Here is a 21,114-nt window from a genome sequence, read left to right on the forward strand (position 1 = left end):
GGATCGTTGTATTGCTAAGAAGAGCAAGCTAAGTCCTTCACAATTCTCCATCAAACAACGTGCAGCTACCATGTACAATCTTCTGTTTCTGCTCACTTCGCTATATATCAGTTCAGGCAAGTTTTTCTGAAGTCATCCTGCCTATTTCTTATATTCCATTACAATCATATACCACAGCTTGTTCAGCCATTTCCCAATTGATGAGTATTCCTTTGATTTTCAATTCTTAGACACCACAAAAAGATTGTCTCCATTTTAGAGATGAGGAAACTGAAGCTTTACACCACTAAGTGACTTGGCCAACGCCAAGAATGTACTAAGTGCCTGAGGCAGGATATAACTCAATTCTTCCTGACTTCAAGTCCAAAGTTCTCTATACACTAAGTCACCTAACTGTAGCAACAGGATTTTATGTTTTGTTTTTGTTGCTATTGTTTGTGGCTGTGACCAAATATATGGAGAATCCCCATTCACTAGGAAGAATCTAAGGCTACGTTTTAATACCCATTAGGGATCCATTTGAAAAGGTTTACGGAGAAGTGGGAAAGAAGAAAAGAAGGACTATATGGGATCATAGCTAGGCCTCCCAGGAACCAAGTAAGCAAGGATGGAATATGCAAACAAGTATATACAAAAACACTTTGTCAATGGAGGATCACACTGAAATGGACCTCCAGGAATTTTTTCTTTCCAAATATCCTACCAGCACTCTGAGCTATGAATTCCATGGACAAAAAATTCCTTTCCTCATCTTTGACCAGTGATTCTCAGCATTCTGCAGATACCTGCCTCTTTGGAACTGAAAACCAAATTCTAGGTCTCAGGAGAGAATGAACCTTTCGATCATATGAGAGTTTTTGGAAATTGCTGCTATGTCATTGGTTCTAGACTGTATAGCACATTATGGAACCTCCTAGAGAAACAGAGAGAAACAGAAACAGAGAGTTGTTGTAGTTCTCACTGTAGGGAGTAAGAGGCAACTACAGAAAAACCAAATCAAAGTTAATAATGTAACCAAACAGAAAGCCAAGTGTGATGTGTCTATAGGCAATGGGTAGCAGTGATCTAAAACCACAGAACTAAAAAAAGTCAGGAAAAACATAATATGAAAAGAAGTAGTAGGTATCAGAGAGTGGGGCATTTATGTTATACAGTTTTTTTTCTGCTAAAGACAGCATTTTCTTTTATGGCCATGGCATGCAATGTTGGCATTGTAGTGGTCTAAAGTCAATAATGATATTAGATATTCTATGTCTATATAATGCTAATTCTGAGAATTTACAGAACAGTGACCATGGAATGATTATGATATTTTTAAGTTGGTTGAGTGCACATGCAATATTTTCACTGGGCAACAGAAAACTCTTGTGGGGGTATCTTCAGAAGAATATTTGGGACAAAATTCATGGTGATTTCAATAGGAGCTAATACTAGGAAGAAGCAAAAGTTAATCTTGCATTTTCGATTAAGATTTCAGAATGAAGGGCAAAGCTAGAAGTTAGTTTAAAATGTTCATAAACATATTTCAGAATGAGATTTTACAGAAAACTTGCACTTAGCAATTGCAATTTGGGGCCTTTTCATTCTCTATAATTTCTGAGAAATTGTAAATACTACACTACAATCTGACTGGTAAAATCAAATAGGTCTTAAGATGGAATAAGAATTGTAAATAAACCTCTTGATTATGTGATCTTTTAAAACTTTAGTTTATGCAAAGTACAAGATAGTCTGGAAAAATGGCTAATTGTGTTGGCGAATTTGGGAGCCATTAGTTATGTGAACAGTTTTGGCCATATGAAGGCATAAAAATAGGACATCCATGTGATATAGTAGAAACAGAAATAAATGATTTGAATAACAAAAGACCTGAGCTATATAAAATTTTCAGGACTGATTAATAACTATACTGGATGGAAAAAGTCTAGAAAGAAAGCACCCTACCAAACTACTTTTGTTAGATGCTATTGCTTTAATGCCTAAGCCAACAAAGAAAATATAAAAGGGAAGTAGAACCCAACATTGTTAACAAATTTTCACAAAAAAAAAATTATATATAATCCTTCCCCCTAAAAAAGCTCTTACAGCAATTTCCTCCACCTCATCCTGTCATTTATTCAAAGTGATCAAATTGGATTTATATGAGGGATACATACTGCAACACTAGCAAAACAATTAATATAATAAATCATATTTAAAATCTCAAATTACATGATTGTATCAAGACATGAAGAAAGGGCCATTGACAAAGTGCAGTACTCATTTATGCTTTAAAAATAAAATCCTATAATGCATCTATGTGGAAGAGAAATTTTTAAAAATATGATAAAAAATATCTAAAACTAAAAGGCAACATTATATTCAAAGCAGAAACACCAAATATATGAGTAAAGCAATGATGATCCCTCTTCTGATATTGAATGTAGAATGTAGAAATGCAATCAAAAGTAATGACAAGAAAATGAAATTTAGAATATGAAGATAATAAAGAAAAGAGAGAACTATTCCTATTTGTTGGTGACATGATAATTCACTTAGAAAAGCCCTAGGAAAAGGCAAAGAAACAAATTGAAACAGTTGCTACAATACAATAGCAGGATAACAATGGCTTATTATGAGTAGCTCGTATAATAGTGCTTTAAGGTACGGAAATTTCTTCGTGTATGTCATCACTGTTGGTCCTTACAATGAGAAAACTGAGTCTGAGGAAGTGGGTGACTTTCTAAGGGTCACACAGCTAGTAAGTGCCCAAGGTCAGATGTAGATTCAGGTCTTCCTGACTCCAAGTCCAGTGTTCTTTCCTACTATACCACCTACCTGCCCCAAATATTAGAGCCCCCGCCCCCAAAAATGAAAAAAATCAACTGAAGTTCTACATACCTACACTGGATGTTTTATAGGCATTTTAAACTTAGCATGTGCAAGACAGAACTCGTTATCTTTTCTCCAAACCCTCTCCTCTTCCTAATTTCCCAATTACAGCCCAGGGAACCACCCTCCTCCTACTCATCCAGGTTTAAAACCTATAGGTCATGCCTTAACTCTTCATTCCCTTTCACCAACATGCCTCCACACAGAAACATATGCAATCTACTGCCAAATCTGCTTGATTCCACCTTCAGAATATCTCCCTTACATACTCTCTTTTCTTCTCTTAACCTGCCACCACTCTGGTGCATGCCCTTGTCACTTCACGATCTTGCTACTGCAATATCTTTCTGGTTGGCCTCCCTACCTAAGATCTTCCCCACTTTAATCCATTATTCATTTGGCTATCACAGCGATCTGCTTAAATCACTGGTCTGACTATGTCACCCACATTCAATAAACTCCACCGACTCCCTATTTCCATCACAATCAATATAAATTTTTTTTGGCTTTTAAAACTCTTCATAACCTGGACTCTCCCCACATTTCCAGCCTTTCTTACGTGTCACTGCCCTCCACATACTCTATAATCCAAGGACTCTGAACTGCTTGCTGTTTCTCTCAAAAGACCCAGGCTTTCCCAGGCTTGCTACATTTTCACTGGCCAGTTCTCCTTACTGGAATTTTCTCCTTTCTCAAGTCTGCCTTTTTGCTTCTCCAGCTTTCTTCAAATCCCAGTTAAATTCTCACAGTTTTCAAGAAGCCTATTCTGGTTCCCTTAAATTCTAGTGCCTTTCTTCTGAGATTATCATCAATTTATCCTGCATATACTTTGTTTGTATGTTATATTTCTCTATTAGATTGTGAGCTCCTAGAGATCAGGGACTATTTTTGTCTTTCTTTGTATCCCCATGCTTAATACAGTGCAAAGTGCATCCTACTATGCCCCATTTATTAAATACTTGTCGAATTAATTATTAGGTACACACTTCAAAGAAGTCTAAGACAAAAAAAAAGCAAAAACCCAAAACCATATTTCCAAAAATGTTTATAGTAGCCCCTTATCCATGCCTTTTTGTTAACAGAATTAGAAACAAAGAGGGTTTCTTGAATTGGGGAATGGCTAGATAAATGACATTAAATCATTATAAAGGGATATTTTTACACCATAAGAAGTTGTGGATATGAAAGATTCAAAGAAGCTTTAGAAGACCTATATAAATTGATGCAGTTAGAAACAATCAGTCACTGTCAAAAAACAGTTAATATGTGCCAAAAAAAAACTGTACTAATAACTGGAGATGCAAAGAAAGGCAAAAGGAAAAAAAAAAGCCTGGTCCAAAGGAATGTACTTTGTAATGGCAGAGACAATATGCAAATAACTAGATATATATGGGGTATTTATGGAATAGGCTAAGATAATCTGAAAGGGGGAAGAATCAGAACCAAGGTTATACTATATACGATCACCACAAAACATAATGGAAAAGATAACTTTGAAAGATCATAATACTTAAAGGACTGATCATTCATGGATTGAAAATACACACAGCATTTATTTTCTCTAGTCTTGGCAGAGGCAGAACAACACATACATTTTCTGATGACTGAATTGTTTTGTTTCATTATACTGTAGGGGCTTTTCTTTTCTTTTTTTATCATGGACCCATTTGGCAGTTGGAGAAGCCTATGGCTCTTTTCTCAGAATAATATTTTTAAATGCGTAAAACACATAGGATTACCAAGGAAATGAATGATGTTGAAATAGTTATTATAATATTAAAAATCAAAGTTAATGGATTGAAGGTTAAAAACACCTGCATATAATTATATTTAAGGGCAGGGGATGGTTAATGGTTGCATTTTTTAAAAAAGATCAATTATATATTGTAAAAAATCTGCAGAGGAAAACAAAAAGAAATTGAGGGCACAAACAAACATGGCAATTTTTATTACCACATTGTTAAATTGTTAAATTATAGAGGATTATGTCATCTGAAAGTCAGAAGGCACCACAACAGCCACCTAAAGTAACCTCAGCCCCACACAAAAGGGAGGCAGAATTAGTGAAGTAAAAGTGTTTAGAGTCAGGAAGATTTGGGTGCTTCGGGTCACATTTCTGACATCAGCTATGAGACAATGGACAATTCAGATCACCTCTGTGAGCCTCAGTTTCCTTATTTGTAAACTGAGGAAACTGGTTTAGAAGGCTTCTAAGGTCTTTCTAGCTCTAGAACTATGATCTTATGCTAAATAGGTGACAGAACGTGTAACAAGCTAGGCTGGAGTCAGTAAGACATGAGTTCAAATCTGCCCTCAGATATTTACTAGCTGAGTGACCCTGGTCAAGTCACTTAACCTCTGCTTGCCTCAGTTTCATCATCTGTAAAATGGGGGTAATATCAGAATCTACCTCCCAAGACTGTTGTGAAGATGAAAAAAGATAAGAATTGTAAAGTATTTAGCACAGAAGGCAGCACATAGCAAGGTTTATATGAGTGTTAAGTATTAATAATATTATTATTATTATTAGTAGTAGTAGTAGTATTAATCCCCACTCTCACATGCTTGACAAGAATGGCATTCAGCCTCTGCTTTAAGTTCTTCAAGGGAGCTTCATGATGACAGTCCATTTATTCAGCTTTTAGACAACTCCTATGCCTAGGAAGGAAGGGTTTCCTGAAGCAAGTCAAAACTGTCTCTTTGCAGCTTACACCCACTGTTTCTGATTCACCCAATGAAGCCAAACACAACAAAACAAAAAATAAAAATCATGTAATGCCTTCACACAATAGCCTTTCACACAAAGACTGCTGCCATCATGCTGTCATGACCCCCAGTGTCTTCTCACCTCCAGACTCAGAGTGCCTAATTCCTTCAAATTATTTCATATATATTTTTAAAACTAGGTAATGAAAATTCAAAATTTCAAACACAATTCCCCCTGTTTTGTTTCTAACGACTTCAAGTTCAGTTTTTTTTTAATGAAAGTTGTGGGAGAATAGATAATGAAATATAAGCTCATGAATGACACTTCTAGAACAGGACATTATACACATTTCTAATTGGAGTTACTGTTGCTGAATATTGTTGCTTAACTATTTGCCTCTGTTATGAGAAAGGTTTTTTTTTTTTCCTATTTTGATTTTCCTCAGAAATTAGTGATGTAAAAAAAGACCTCAAACAAATAATTAATGATTATCATGAATTACTATTTTTTTAAAATAAGAAAAAGTCTACAGAATGATTAACATGAAATTCAATTAGGGAAAATTGTCCTGAAGGCATTTAATTTAAAGATGAAACTGTCAGGATAGCAAAGATAAATAGAAAGAATCTGTAAAGGTTTTTTTATAACAATTTCTTTTTTTCCCCATCAATGACAATGGTATACTACATTTGGACTTTACCATCACAGTCTGTGAAGTGCTACACGAGAACAATATTTTATATGGCCATAAAGAAAACAAAGATGAGAATAGCAAATGGGCCAGAACTAAATAAATATGCAGAAGATCTACGCTGGAGGAGAAATAATTTTGAGGGCACTGATCAGAAAGAGGGGAGATTACAGAGAACATATCAGTAACTACCAACCCAGATTTCTATTTTCTCATCAATAGAAAAACTATATGAGGAAAAACTACACACTCCTCAATGACATCTTTCATGATGGTCTGAAAACAGGATTTCAAAACTATACACCATAATAGAAATCTTGATGGTATATAACGGATAGATTACACTGTTTCTATTTTGTTAACTATTTTAAAAGCATTTGATATGCTATGACAAAACAGCATTAAAATATATTTTACAAAAAGGTAATTTTTATTCATATTTTAAATTCGTAAGAGATTCCTTCCAAGATAAAAATTCTGATAATACTGTTCAAAGTCCCTGGGTAATAGAAGAGATCAGACAAAGTGCTTTAGAAATATTTGAGGAGAATATTATTATAACTGAAAGGTATATAGAAAGCAGGCAGAAAGAATGGCACATGAACTAAGCTTCGAAGGAAATGGGAATTCAGAGAGGAAGAGTTGAAAAATAGCTAAATTCCAGGACTGAGAAAAATAATGTATATAAGAAATAGTATATTGAGTTTAGTGAAGAGCTATTTACATAGTTTTCCCAGAATATAGAGGCATAAAGGGGAATAAAGCTAGAAAGGTAAATTGGAGCCAAATTGTCAAAGGCCTCAAATGTTAGGAAGGAGTTTGTATTTTATCCTGTAAGCAATAGGGAACCATTGAAGATTTTTGAGGAGAGGAGTAACATGGTAGTCAGAACTATGGCTGGGAAGGTAATAAAGAATATTGAAATATCCAACACAATGCCCCATTGTAAGATTTTACTCAGTTACCTACTGAAGAAGGATGACATATGTTCTGAAAGTATATATAGTCATTGTCATTGATAAAATGAGACAATATGAATAGTTCTACTATTCACTGTATATATGACGATGGACTGGTTATTTACCTAGTCTGAGTATTAGTTTGCCAAGTGATAAAAGTAGAAGTTTGGACTAGACCACTTAGGTGTCTTCCAGTTCTAAAGCCTATGGGCCAGCGAAGTACTTTTACAATGTAATATGAATGGATAGTAATATGTGACATCATGATGAGAGTCAACGAACTATATGCAGAAGTATATTCCATTTACATGAAGGAAAAATTAGGTAAAATAATCAGTCACTACCCATTGAAGCATGGAGAGGAAAACATCAACCTTAACTTTCTTTCCTAATTATTTTGAGAATTATATAACCTTGCTTTTGTATCTAATCCAGTTAAAATACTCTTTGGAATATCCTCATTTTGTTTCTGTTAATTATAACATAAGGACTCTATTGATATATTAACTGACTGATTGATTGTTTACATTCCGAGGAAAATCAAAAAACCCCTCTGGGTTTTCTTCTGCCTAACCTCTCTTTTAGCAGGTTTCCTCTAACAGAGAAACAAACCCCTCTCCTTCTTCCTGTCTTGAATGAGGAGGCTGGAAGATTGTGAGGGATAAAGAAGTAAGGGCTGACCAAGTGGGAGAAACTAGTACAGACAGCTAGAAACTAAATTTCATCACTATATGCACAGTAATAGAGAAATGTAAGCTGTCTGTTGTTTGTCGCTTGCACTTGATACATTACTTGGCCACCTTTTCTACAGTATAGCTCTCTTATTACCTACTTTACACTGATTTTCCTGTAAAATAATTTATTGTTAATGTCTTGCACCTGACTCTTGCTCACCATGTACATCCCCAATGCTATCTGGGTGACCTACATCCTTAAACCTTTTGAGACTGTTATTCTATAAATTGTAGTTAATATAATATTACCTGAAGAATATCTTTTAAAAATATAGACCTTGGATTTAGGAAGATGCTTAAGGTCATTAAAAGTATTGGATAATTTACCAAAAGCAATCAACCTATTTTCTTCCTCCTTTTAAATTCTTGCTCTATCTCCCTGGTACACAGGTAGTGTCTCTACAAGATACACGTACTTATTTACCTGCTCAAAGGGTTTTCTATTGAAGTGTAAATCAGAAAATGGACAATGAGACATTCATTCTCCACTTGATTTTTCCTGTGCAGATAATTAGGCCATATTTATTTGAGTGACTGGATCTCATTGAGGAGAATCTGCAGTATTCTCATTCTTGACGCAGTCAATAAAATGGCATCTGCAAACAGGAATGTCTGGAGAATTTCACTGTATGAAATCACTCTTCCACTTGCTACATATCCTCCATGATGGTGACAAATTATTTTGATGAAAGTATAACTCTTTGTTTTGTACCTTGTTTGATAGTAACCAGGGGTTGTTGTACAAAGTTAATAGTATTGTTACCTATTTGAAGGAATTTTATATGATTTTAGAATGTGAATGAGGGAAATATTGTTGAAGAAGAGCCTTTCAGGTTATTGTTAGAAAATGAAATGCTTTAAAAAAAAACACTAAGCAACAACATTCACAAAATAAACTGGTATTTTTCTATTCTTTTCCATTAGTTTTGTTACTGCAAAGATATGGTCTGTTGTAGAAAATGAAATATTGCTTAATTCTTTCTCATACCTTTATTAAGGATACCCATAATGAGTGGGTAGGTTATTCTTATTAAAATTTTTCTCTTGATCAGAAAATAGGAATATGGGTTGGTAGTTACTGATTTATTCTCTGTAATATCCCTTCTTTCTAGTATATTGAGAAGGAATCCCTGAGTGTCTTTAACATTATTTCACTTCCAGCACAGATCTCTTTGGTTCAATATTTGGTCTAGTTTAGTTGTGGTTCCCTTCTTTGCCTCCTACATTCCAGCCTCCAACATCACTTATCTGTATGCGTATTGTAGCACCATGATAGACGGTTTGCTCCTTGAGCATGATGATTATTTTGTTTTTGTCTTTGTATTCCCAGCATCTATCTTAGCACCTTAAATATAAGTAGGTGTTTAATCTGTTGAATAATTCTAAATATTTTCAGATTCCCAATTTAAGTAAACTTGTAGAAATCATGCAATCCCATTTAAGTATAACTCAATTTTACAATGAAATAATACAAAAAACTCTGCAAGTATGATCAGTCAGCAACATTATGTGCTAACTTGATAGTTTGGCCATCAGATGACACAGAAGTTCCATTAAATATTTTGAATCATATTAATGCAGTTTCTTAAGGCTATAGTAACTCAAGCCATGGCTATTTCAATAAGGAATGGGCATGATTGTTTTTATATGTTTGAGGTGACTAATACAGAGTCTTAATATCATCTTTTACAATATGCCTCACATCATTACTAAGCGTGTCAGGACTAAAAAGACAAGATGAGATTGTGCTAAAGTCCAAAGTATCACAAACGTGACAATTATTCAGTGGATAAACAATCACAGCATAACTCTACATAATTTATATGCAACAGAGTTTAGTGAAAAAAACACAGGACTTTGGGGCTCTAAAACTCCCAGGTCCCACACTGGTCAAACACTCATTTTGCTGTAATCTACAATCACTTTTATTCACACACACACATATACACACTATGACCCATATTTGTGCAAGTAGCTTCTCTCTCACCCCTCCATTAAACTTTACACATTCTAAGATTGCACCAATATCTGCCACAAATCCTTACAGAGGCATACCATCACACTGTTTGATCACCACCATCGAGGAACATATTGATGCTCTTTAAATAGCCAAGGAATTTGGAGACATACTTAACAGCTGTTAGTAGAGGCATGCCTCTCTAGACACATACCTCTCCTCCTCCCACCCCCAGTCTTCTTTGCTCAGCTGTGTGCCTTTCAGAATATTTTGCCTCAGTTCAACAATAAGAAAATTTTCTTCACTTGTGTGTACAGAAGGAATGCACCAGTATGGTGCAGGCAGAACTAGTAGGGGGACAAAAAAAGAAGTTGAATCAGAATCATAAAATGATAAATTTGAAAGTGGCTTAAATATAATCAAATCCAAATCACTTGTAAAATGGGGAAATTGAGACACAGAGAGAAGACACAGGTAACATTATCAGTAAGCAGAACTAGAACTCATTTTCCAGACTCCTAATCCAGAACTTTTCAGTAACACAATAAAATACAAAACTGTCTCTAGATTAGTATTTTGACTGGGTATCCCTCATGAGTCAACTTCAATATGATATATACTATTTTTCAACAATACTATTAATATCTTGCTTATAGAAGAATCTTCTGAGAATATTAATTTGGAGATTTCATTGTTTAGTATGGCTGAAGAAAGTCAATAAGAAGATGTAGGGCATGTAATACAGATACAAAAGGAAACTGATGAATATATTCTAAGAAAGAACACATTTTATTGCATCCACCTGTCATGAGATATTAAAACAAAAAGGTCCCAGATTTTTGAAGTAAATTTTTTTAAATAGTAAGAAGACTAAGAAAACATTCTGCTGCTCTCAGTTGTTGATATACTTTATTTTTTTTGGATCCAGCAAATACACTTTCCTATGACTTTTCTCTGAAAGGAGGGAGTTTCTAGCTCCGATTACTTGAATACTCTTACTGTTTACTCTTCCTTTTTATATGTAGTCAGAAGAGATTTCTCTCAGTACTTCAAATAAATAAGACACCCAGCTGAACAAACATTGTAGGTTCTGTTAGATGACTTTGGCTTCATAAAGAATATTTGACTTTTTCAAAATGTAAATTATCGAAGGGGACCCATCATATGAAACTGATTGGTGAAAATGTTTCAAGTGGTATGGTATCCTCACAAACCTTATGTATGAAGAACTAAAATAAACTCTTTTTGGAGTAAAAAAAAACTGAACATTTCTAGGTAAAAATTCAATCTCTGAATTAAACTTGTTCCGAGGTAATTATTCCATAAATTTAAAAATAATACTACAGATTTCAAATCATTCTCCAAATTTATTTCTGAAAACAGTTCTTTCAAGTACATTTTTAGGGTTCTACCTACTCCCCAAAATATTTGTATTTCTTCCACTTTGACCTTCCTTCAATCACACCTCATGGCATAGTGGTGTCCGTAGGATATCAAAGGCTCTACCAGCAGAGTGAAGACTTAGGCAGACTTCCAAGCAACAAAAGATCACAAAATCACAAGATGTAAAGCTAGAAAGGCCAAAGCTTTGTGATCACCTAGTTCAGTGTTCCTCTTTTAAGGATAATGAAACTGAGGACCAAAGAATGCAGGTGACTTGATAAGCACTAGACGAGGAAAGAGTTCACTGTCTGTTGTTGTTTGTTTTTTTCTTTTTCGTTTTCTTTAACTACCAGCCTAGTTAAGTGTTGACATAGTCAACACTAGAAATTTGGCACTCAAGTGATAGATTATTTTTGGCCAACTTAAGAAGACTGCCTACTGAGGTGTGGATGGAACGAAATCTGCTCAATTAGAGTATCTATACTGATGAAACTGAAGTCCTAATATACAAGTCAATTCAAATAAATAACAAACACTTCGGAAATATTATATCTACCCTAAAATAAACAGCATTTGTGTCATAGAGAAGGAAGCATCTTAGAAAATGGTCAACTCATTTTTAGTTTAAAATAGGTAGCAAATTGTGGACTTCAAGAAACTGGACGTGGTTGCAATTTGAATTCGTAGAAGTATACATACTGATCTTGAAAATATTGAGGCATGTATTATTATGGAAGAAGTAAAGAGTTTCTGGCTAAAAGTCTAAAATTCCAACCAAAATTGTATAATATCGCTTTTGAGAAAAGGTTTTAAGTGATACATTGACATGGGCCTATTCTATTATAAAAATAAATATTTGGACTTTGAAAACATAATCTCAAATTTTTTAAAAATTCTCTTTCATATGCTTTCTTATTAAAAGACTAAATCTTATCTCCAGCTATAAGACATGAATCCATAAATACAAACTGGCAAAGTAGGTACATTTTATACCTCTAGTAACCAGTGGAAGCAGGGGTATATTGGGGGAGGGAATATTGAAAGAGGGAACTAACTGCAAATAGGGACAGGAAAGGGGCAAAGACATAAATAATGCATTAGAGAACGATTGGGTAAAAAGCCTACTTCAGAATATGAGAATATAATAAACTCTCCTATTTTATACTCTAAGAGCATTTTCTTACTAAGCTTCACTGCTTTGAACTTCTCTATCATCAAGACACTTCTTCACTCTGGAAGATCACATTAGCCCGGTTTATCACCTGCCCCTGGGACCCTTCCCTCTGAGGGCCTGGAGAGCTCCTCCGGACCTCCACTTACGGAGCACACACAGACGGATTTCAATTCCCACCAGGCTATATTTCTCTGGATTTCTCCATTAAGTACTTCTCCTTTCAATTGCATTTTATGTATGTTCTCCTCCATTATAATTTAAGTTCTTTAAGGGAGGGACTGTTTCTTTTTGCTTATATTTGAATTCCTAGAACTTAGCACAGTGCCTAACACATGGTGTCTGATAAATGCTTATTGACTGACACCCAATGACAATAAGAAATTGAATTTATAGAAGGATCTATTATTAATCCCAAAATTGCCACTTGGCTAAACTTAAGGAACTTTAAAATCCAATTATAAATCATATCTATTGCTTACAAATCACTTCCCCATAAGAAAATAAAGAGGTGTTCAAATCATGATGATCCAAGTCTCAGTTGATTTCATTAGAGGCAGTAGCACCAATCTGTGAGCTTTCATAGTTCTAAAAATCTTATGTAACAACTGAAGTCAATGCTTATGAATAAATAATGCTTTCTAGGAACTTGGGACAGAGAGATGAAAAAATTATATTTGGAGAAGACCTGGCCTCAACTCTCTACCACTTGTTTGCTGTGTTACCTAGGGCAAACCACTTAACCCCTCAGATCTGTAATTCTCTTACCTGTAAAGTACTGGTGATAATGTATTCACTACCTGACTCACAGGTATGACATGAGGATAGTACTTTGTAAACTTTTAACCACTATGAAAATAATAATTGTTATTATTATCATTATCATTATTATGTCCTTCACTGAAGTATTCCTTCAGAACCAATTGTAGTATAGAGGTGCCCCTGGGTTCTTAAAGATTCACTGTATCAATTCATAGAAAACTTTGGCACATACTACAAGTTTCAACAAGCCCCCCAAAAAACCCTAAAATCAACTTTTAAAGACAAACTCGGTTGGAAGGAGAAGACCCCTGGACACTGGTATACAAGAATAGAGACTCTGGGACAGCAAAAGGCCACACTCAGAGGAAGATAGGTGATAGATAGCAGGATGGGAAGTTCACCTGGGGTGAATGCTCTGGGGTTTTAAACTAATTTTTCTGGCAAAATGGGTGCTACCTTCAATTTTTTTCTTCCCACTGAAAGTATATAAATACCACCAGCATCCTCTAATTTTAATTGCTCTCCAGAAAAGCCCTAGTTACTCCAGGACTAAAATAGACCCAAGACCAAGTACCTCATTTTATTGATAAAGAAACTGTAGCCCAGCAGAAGGGATATAGCATTTCCAAGGTCACAAAATAAGTGAGTAACAAAGCTTGAACTAAAATATCTGATTCCTAATACCTAGGCCAGCATATTCAAAACCTACATTCAAAATATGTTAGTTTTAGTCAAATCAGTTCAGGGATAGATACACAAAATCAATTTTAGAACAATTCATATAGTGCTAGAGTTGAGACCTCTCACTTGTCGCTAGAAAAAATGTTATCTTAAACCTCACAGGGGAAAATTGACTTTTACAGTAAGTGATACAGAAATCAATGTTCATAGAAGAAACATCTCAGCAACATCCGAAAGAGGCAGCATAAGCTTCTGACATCTATTTAATAGACCTGGCATCCAGCACCTAAATTCTGAGAAGGCCAAAATTCACTGGAAAGAAGAGTGAGCTAAGAGGGGAAGGGACTAAAGAGCAAATGAGATACATGAACTTCCAATGAGAAAATAAATAATAAAATATGAGGAGAAAGACCATAATACAGCCTATCTCAGAAAGAGGCAAACAATTATAGAAATTCCAAAGGATGAGTAGAACAAAAGAGAAAAAGACAATTTTTACAATTTTAATTTCAATACATGTGTCAACGTTCCTTAAAAAATTTATAATATACAGTAAGTCCACACGATCTGTCTTTCTACCGGTTGTCAGTGAATACAGAACAGGATTTTAAGTAAGTCACCCATGCATCTTTTAAACCCAAGGACTGTCAGAGCAAATAGCAACATCTGTGAACAAGAAATACAAAAGTCCAGTTGAGGCGACTCATCAAACAACAAGCATTTGTTATAAGCACCTAGTATATGTTAAGCACCGTGTTAGGTACCTGGGAAAAAAAAGTACAAAGAATAAAAACCATCCTGACTCTTAAGAAGTTTACATTCTAATGGGGAGGGAGCAAGTAAATATATAAACATATATATAGCATAAATATAAAGTAACTACACACACACAAAGCATTTAAATGCAATGTAGTATGGGAAGAAGGTGACTACCATTTGTAGGATCAAAACAGGTTTCATGCAGAATCTAATGCTTGAGTTCTGTCTGGAGGAAATGCATTCCAGGTATGTGGGAGAGTCAATGCAAAGACATGGAGATGGGATATGAAATGTTGTTTTTGAAAAATTACACTGTGGAGAATTAAACCTGCTGGGCAGTAGGGGATGGAGAAGGAAGCATGGTTTACTAATTACAGGGAGAGCATAAAAATTCTGTGGAGATAAGACATGGAATCCATCACATTGGTATTGTGGAGAGGGCAGCTGGAAGACACAAAAACAGGCAAGGTTGCTAAACTCTGACTGGTCTTTCAGTATGATTTTGAAAAATTTATGTTTCCTCTGTCTAACATACAGAAATCACCCCACTCTCTGTTAACTCTTCTATGTGATACGTTGATACACCATATAAAAACAGCACTGCTTGATTTTCATTATTGATATCATCTGTTGCACAGTCAGCTTAAGATATTTTAAGAGAAAACTTATTTCAAAAATGTGAATTAAAAAAATAAGATCTCCATTTTAAAAAAAAATTATAAAATATAAATCAAAACAAAGCAGGTCATTCAAGGGCAAAATTATCCTGTTTTGTCCATTGAAGGTTAACAGAATGACAGTCTCTGCTTTTCTAGTTATAATTTATGACTGCAACAGAATCAGTGTTTTATTCCCATCCATTAAAAAAAGCAGCACATCTGTTAAAACTTGAGTACAATGGTCGGCTTTACACAGCTCCAGGAAACGTAACTCAATAGTCTCCAAACTTCTACAAACCTGAGCCGATTTTAATGTAAAGGGATTTGAAAACTTCGTTCCCTAAAACATCTGCTAAGCTCTTGCTGGCCTAACACGTGCTATTCTTTCTGCTTCCACCCGCCAACAAAAATATTTGGTTGCATGAAATACTAGAGCAAACATGTGATCATGCTCCCCATCAGCCTTTATATACCACTAACCACCCTCAGTGTTGGAGCCCATCGTTTACCGGTACTGAAAGCTTATGCAAAAAACCCTGAATTTTCATTTCATATGGGGTTTTCCAAAAGTAAGGTACGCATGGCTCCTTGAGGACAGAGGCTGTCTTTTTTTTCTTTATCTCTATCTATTGCCAGTGCCTGGCAAATAGTAGGACCTTAATAAATGTTTAATGCATTGAATGGGAGAATTATTTAAAGATGCTACTGAAAACTGAGTCATGTTCTGGGGTTGGAGGATTGAGAAGGGGTGGCCAAACAGTTCTCAGGCTACTTAATAGAAACATAGACTTCTACTAAGATGGCAAACTTACTGGCACCTGCCCAGTTCATGTGGCATCTGGAACACTTGGTTCAGTTCTGAGCTTGACATTTTTGGAAGGACACTGATAAAATATAAGGAACTAGAAGAACATGTCCAGAGTGATGAAGGGCCTCACAAATATATTAGGGAGGTCTCCTCTGAAGGAAATCCAGATGTTTAAATTAAAGAAAAGAATAAGAAGAAGAGACATGATTACTGTCTTCAAGTGTCTAGAAGGCAATGATCATATAGGAAGAGGGATTAGACTTATCCTGTCTGGTCCCAGAGGATAAAATTAAGACTAAGGTAAAAGCTATGCAGATGGAAGGTAACTGGGTGGTTCAGTGGATAGTGCTTTGGGCCTGGAGTCAGGAAGACATGAGTTCAAATCTGGCCTCAGATGCTCGCTAGATTTGTGACCGTGGACAAGTCACTTAAGCTCTGTTTGCCTTAATCCACTGGAAAAGGAAATGGCAAACCACTCCAGCATATCTTTGCCAAGAAAACTCTATAGACAGCAGGATACACAGGTTAACAAAGAGCTGGACATGACTGAATGACTAAACAAAAACAATAAAAGTCATGCCACGGCATATGGACTTCCAAACATGTAGAACTGTATCCAGCTGCAATGAGCTTCCTCTTGATGAAGTAACTCAAGCAGAGGCTTCCTGAAATGTTATAATACCACAGAAGAAATTTTTGCTTTTGATAGTGTTTGGGAGATAATGACCTCGGAGGTCCTTTCACCTATAGTTTAAAAGTAAATCATTTCTGTATAATTTTCTTAAACAAAATAACAATGTCCATATAATACCTTCTTTAATCAAAAGAGAGAAAATTTAACCAATATTTAAATATTGACTCCAGCAATCTATCTGCTGGAGTCATCATGTTAACTAGTAACAAGAGCAGGAGGTCAACCAAAATACTGATTAGTCAGTAGGGGTCGCTACATTTAGAATTAATTCATACAAGTTTCTTATTAGTGATTATTATACTGCAGGAGGCCACAATGGAAAAAGTAATTAATTTCAAAGTGATAATGCATTTACAGCAACAATTAGAAATGTATAACTGTAAAAGAGCAACATTTAAAAGACAGATTACATTTAATAAAGTTGCACAAGAACATCCAATTGTAAAATTACTGATCTGCAACAATATTCCTTAAAGAGGCACTTAAAATAGCCTGACTCCATGAAGGGTGACCTAATTACTGTAACTAAAATCACCCTCGTCACAGCAAGTCACAGCAAATTAAAAAAAAGGTTGATATTAGAATACTGCTGTTTAATACTTAAGAGAGGGAGCTGAGCCAGATAACCGGAGGCGAGGTTCCCCAGCACAGGATTCCATCCTGTTTAGCATTCCCTTGACCTTAGAAATGGAATGGAAGGAGTGTGGCGACACTCACATCAGGAGAAAGTGAATCCAAGGCCACAGATCATTACCTTATGCCAATCCGCCCTTTTGGGCTGCTGGCATTGCTGTTAGGTCTATCATTCGTTGCAAGGGAAGGAAATGGATTCGCGAGTAGGAATTTTTCCTTATATTAAAACAAGCATACAATGAAAAGGGACTGTGTAGTAATGGCAAAAATGAGACATAAACATTTGGTATCCTATTTCTTATAACAAAATGATGGAAATCTCAAATATTACCTTTGCAGTCAAATATTAAAATATCTACTTCTAAATATATCTCAAAGAGAAAAAAAAAAGAAACGCACTCTATCATTCTCATGCACTCCAAAAATACAACACTCAAAATATTTACAAAAGTAGGAGGATTAGATGGTTTTTTCCCCTTTGTATCCACAAGGCCTAGCACAGTACATGGTGCATACTAAATGCTTTCTGAATGAAAGAAAGAGTGAATGGGCACAGTCTACACCCTGAATAGTCTTACAATGCTGATGAAACCACACAATCTATTTTGTTCATTATTCCTATGCTCCCACTACTAGTGAAGTAAATGCCCCCCACATTTAAATATGGATTGTTCTTTCTAATGCTTCATTATCCAGAAATTTTCAAGACAGCATATTTCTCTGCTGCTTCCCAAATTCTAGTTAATATGCTGAAGGACAGAGACTTTTTTTTGACTGCTTCTATTCTCTTATTAAACCTTTAGTAAAAGATCATTTAAAAATTGAGGCTTAACTGTGGATGGCAATGTTATTCTATTACCAGACCATTCTAACAATTATATTGAAGAAGCAAGGTTTCTTAATGTCTGGCAAAACATCTCTCAACTTTCTAACTCCTCTCCCAATGTTACTTCACCAATTTAATCTATTACCTCTGTAATAATTCTGTTATTCAGGATATAAAATGTTGTTACAATTAAGATATCATAAGAAAGTTGCCCCAGCATATGATTACTATATAGGAAGATGATAGTAGAGGAAATGTTAATGTACATTTCTTTCATGTACCCCAAAATATACAATAGCAACACATTATACAGAACAACTGAGATGTACTATAATACTGAAAATCAAGTGTTCTACCTATCTTTAAATGCTGGCAAACAAAATCAACAAAGACAGCTAAAAAAATCCCTTTCTTGATTCATGGCAACCCTCAAACTGCATTTATGTGAAAATTACAGCATTTCGGCTATCTCTGCCATTTCCTAGAACTTAAAACTGTCTAGAAAATGAGATTAAAAATTAACTGGCCCACATTTGTATATCTTGTAATTCTGCTAAGCTCACACATGATATATGGTCCATATATTCAGCTTTTAAAAAAGGAGGATCCACCTCTTAGCAAGAGAGTGTATGTGCCAAGAAAACAATAATATGCAATGATTTTCTTTCTATTACAAATAAGAGAAAAGAAAGGTCAGGAAAAAATATTTAAGATACAGTTACTTTTTTGTGTTTAGTTGCGAAATTCATACAGAGGAATCCGTTCCACCAGTTGATACAAACATGTACTCTGTGCACTCATAAACAAATATTTGAATGCTACATATTTCTCAAGGAATCCAAAACACTTCAACACAAAATATTAAAGGAAAAGATGTCCACATTACTGGATTGTCAATTATCTGCAACAATCTAAGATATATAACGCATCTGTGAATATTGCTGAATATGCATTATTCAGTCATCTAAACAGTTTATGTCTGGCATGCCTAGAAAGCAAAATACCTTCCTAGCCAATGAAGAATTCTCTAGGACAGGTTTATGCCCCTTAAAAGAAGAATTTAGAAAAGCCAATATGGTTTCCCAATTACAAAAAAGGAACCATACCCAGTGATATTTTGTCAGTCGAAGAAAATCTATATTTTTTTATCTCAACACAAAACACAAAACTATCAAGTGTCCTATGCATCGAATCAGACTTTTAAAATGTTTAAATAAGCCATATATCTATTAGAGAGAAATGTTATATAATTTCCATTAAAATGTTCAGCTATACTTCTCCCAAATTTAAAGCCCATATATTGCAAACCAACATTTTAACAAGGCCTTAGAGTGATAGGTTTAATCTGAAATATATCTAAATATGTTCCCAGATCCTATCATATTGCAGTCACATGCCTGACAGTGTGATTACTGTTAAAGTTATACTTATCATTAGGAGACACAAAAGGTCATTGAAAAACATACACATCAGGATTTTTGTTACTTCATGCCCATGATGTATAATCGATGATGTATACAGTACGACACAAGTTGGTCACTTACCATGGATTTGGTGAAAGGCCGGGCCAAGGTAAATAGCAGGGTATACACCCACCAGTTGTGATGAATGGATGAATACATCATATTTCCAGGATGCACAGCATTGGATGTGACTCCATGGGGAGACAAGCGGCAGTGAAGCTCATTAGAGAAGAGTATATTGCAGAGCTTGGAACGGTTGTATGCTAGCATGGCCCAGTACTCTTCCTTAGATGGAGAAAGCAGGCTCAAATCAAGTTTGCCTGAGGAATCATTAATATCGGTAAACCTAAAAAAACAGGAAAGATAACTTAAACCACAAACAAGACTGACTTTCTTATGATTTCATTTTGATAGAAGCAGCATAGACTCTTTAATTCCCATGTTAAAACACATGTATGGACTGGGCGACTACAAAAGTGAAAGTGATATGTATGCTCTCAGTCTCAATCATGAGATCAGATGGCTGTATTTAATTTTGCAAGGAGAGAATGCACTTTAAGGGAGGGGAACTTTTTTTTAAAGAAAATCTTTATTGTGCCCAAAAATGTACCGTAAAAATTAAAATAAAATAAAAATTATTCAGATGTATGGAAAAGTATCATAGTGTAATAGGAAGAGCTAAAAGATTACACCAAACCATGGTGTAAATGGGAAGAAGATGGAGATAAAACCAAGGGTGTGCTGGTGGAGGCTCAGCCAGGCTTGAGGCGAGTGGGGTGTGGGGTGAATGCTGAATTTTCATTATGAGCATTTACATCTTAGAAACTGACAAATACTGCAGGACTTGATTTACTGTATAGTTGATTGTCTAGAATTACAAGAATCATTGAGAAAATCTTAATAATACCAATTAAATTTAAAAGTGTGTTGTGTTTTCAGGTAGTCAGTTAGTACACCCCTGTGAAAGACATAGGCTATAGTCCTAATTTTTTTCATCTACCAGCTACTTGATTAAGAGCAAATCAATTCACCCCTCCTCTTAAAAGTGAAGATAGCACTACATGCCATGCCTTCCTCTCAGAGAAACTAGGATTTAGAGCTAGAAGAGACCTTAAAGATCATCAGATGATGAGGCCCAGAAAAATTACATGACTAGCCCAAGATCACAAAGACAGAAAACGTCAGTCTAGATTCAAACTCAGGTCCTCCAACTCTGAACATATTGTTCCTTCCACAGTATCACGCAATAAGCTCACAGAATTGTGAGATAAACTTTGTAAATTGTAATGTTGTGAAAAGATTGGAACACTGCTACTCTTACGATAAAAAAACAAACAAACCTGAATTTCCACCAGA

The 21,114-nt window shown here is 35.2% G+C and overlaps 1 protein-coding gene across 1 annotated transcript in view; it reads right to left on the bottom strand.

Annotated features, from left to right (window-relative positions):
* WWOX (WW domain containing oxidoreductase) overlaps positions 1 to 21,114 on the bottom strand; it is a 1,243,064-nt gene that overhangs the window by 779,534 nt on the left and 442,416 nt on the right. Inside the window, exon 8 of the mRNA XM_036750184.1 lies at positions 19,840 to 20,104. Within this exon, the coding sequence (XP_036606079.1) occupies positions 19,840 to 20,104 (265 nt within the window). The remainder of the gene's footprint in view (positions 1 to 19,839; positions 20,105 to 21,114) is intronic.

The sequence above is a fragment of the Trichosurus vulpecula genome, chromosome 3, assembly GCF_011100635.1.
Source record: "Trichosurus vulpecula isolate mTriVul1 chromosome 3, mTriVul1.pri, whole genome shotgun sequence".
NCBI lineage: Eukaryota > Metazoa > Chordata > Mammalia > Diprotodontia > Phalangeridae > Trichosurus > Trichosurus vulpecula.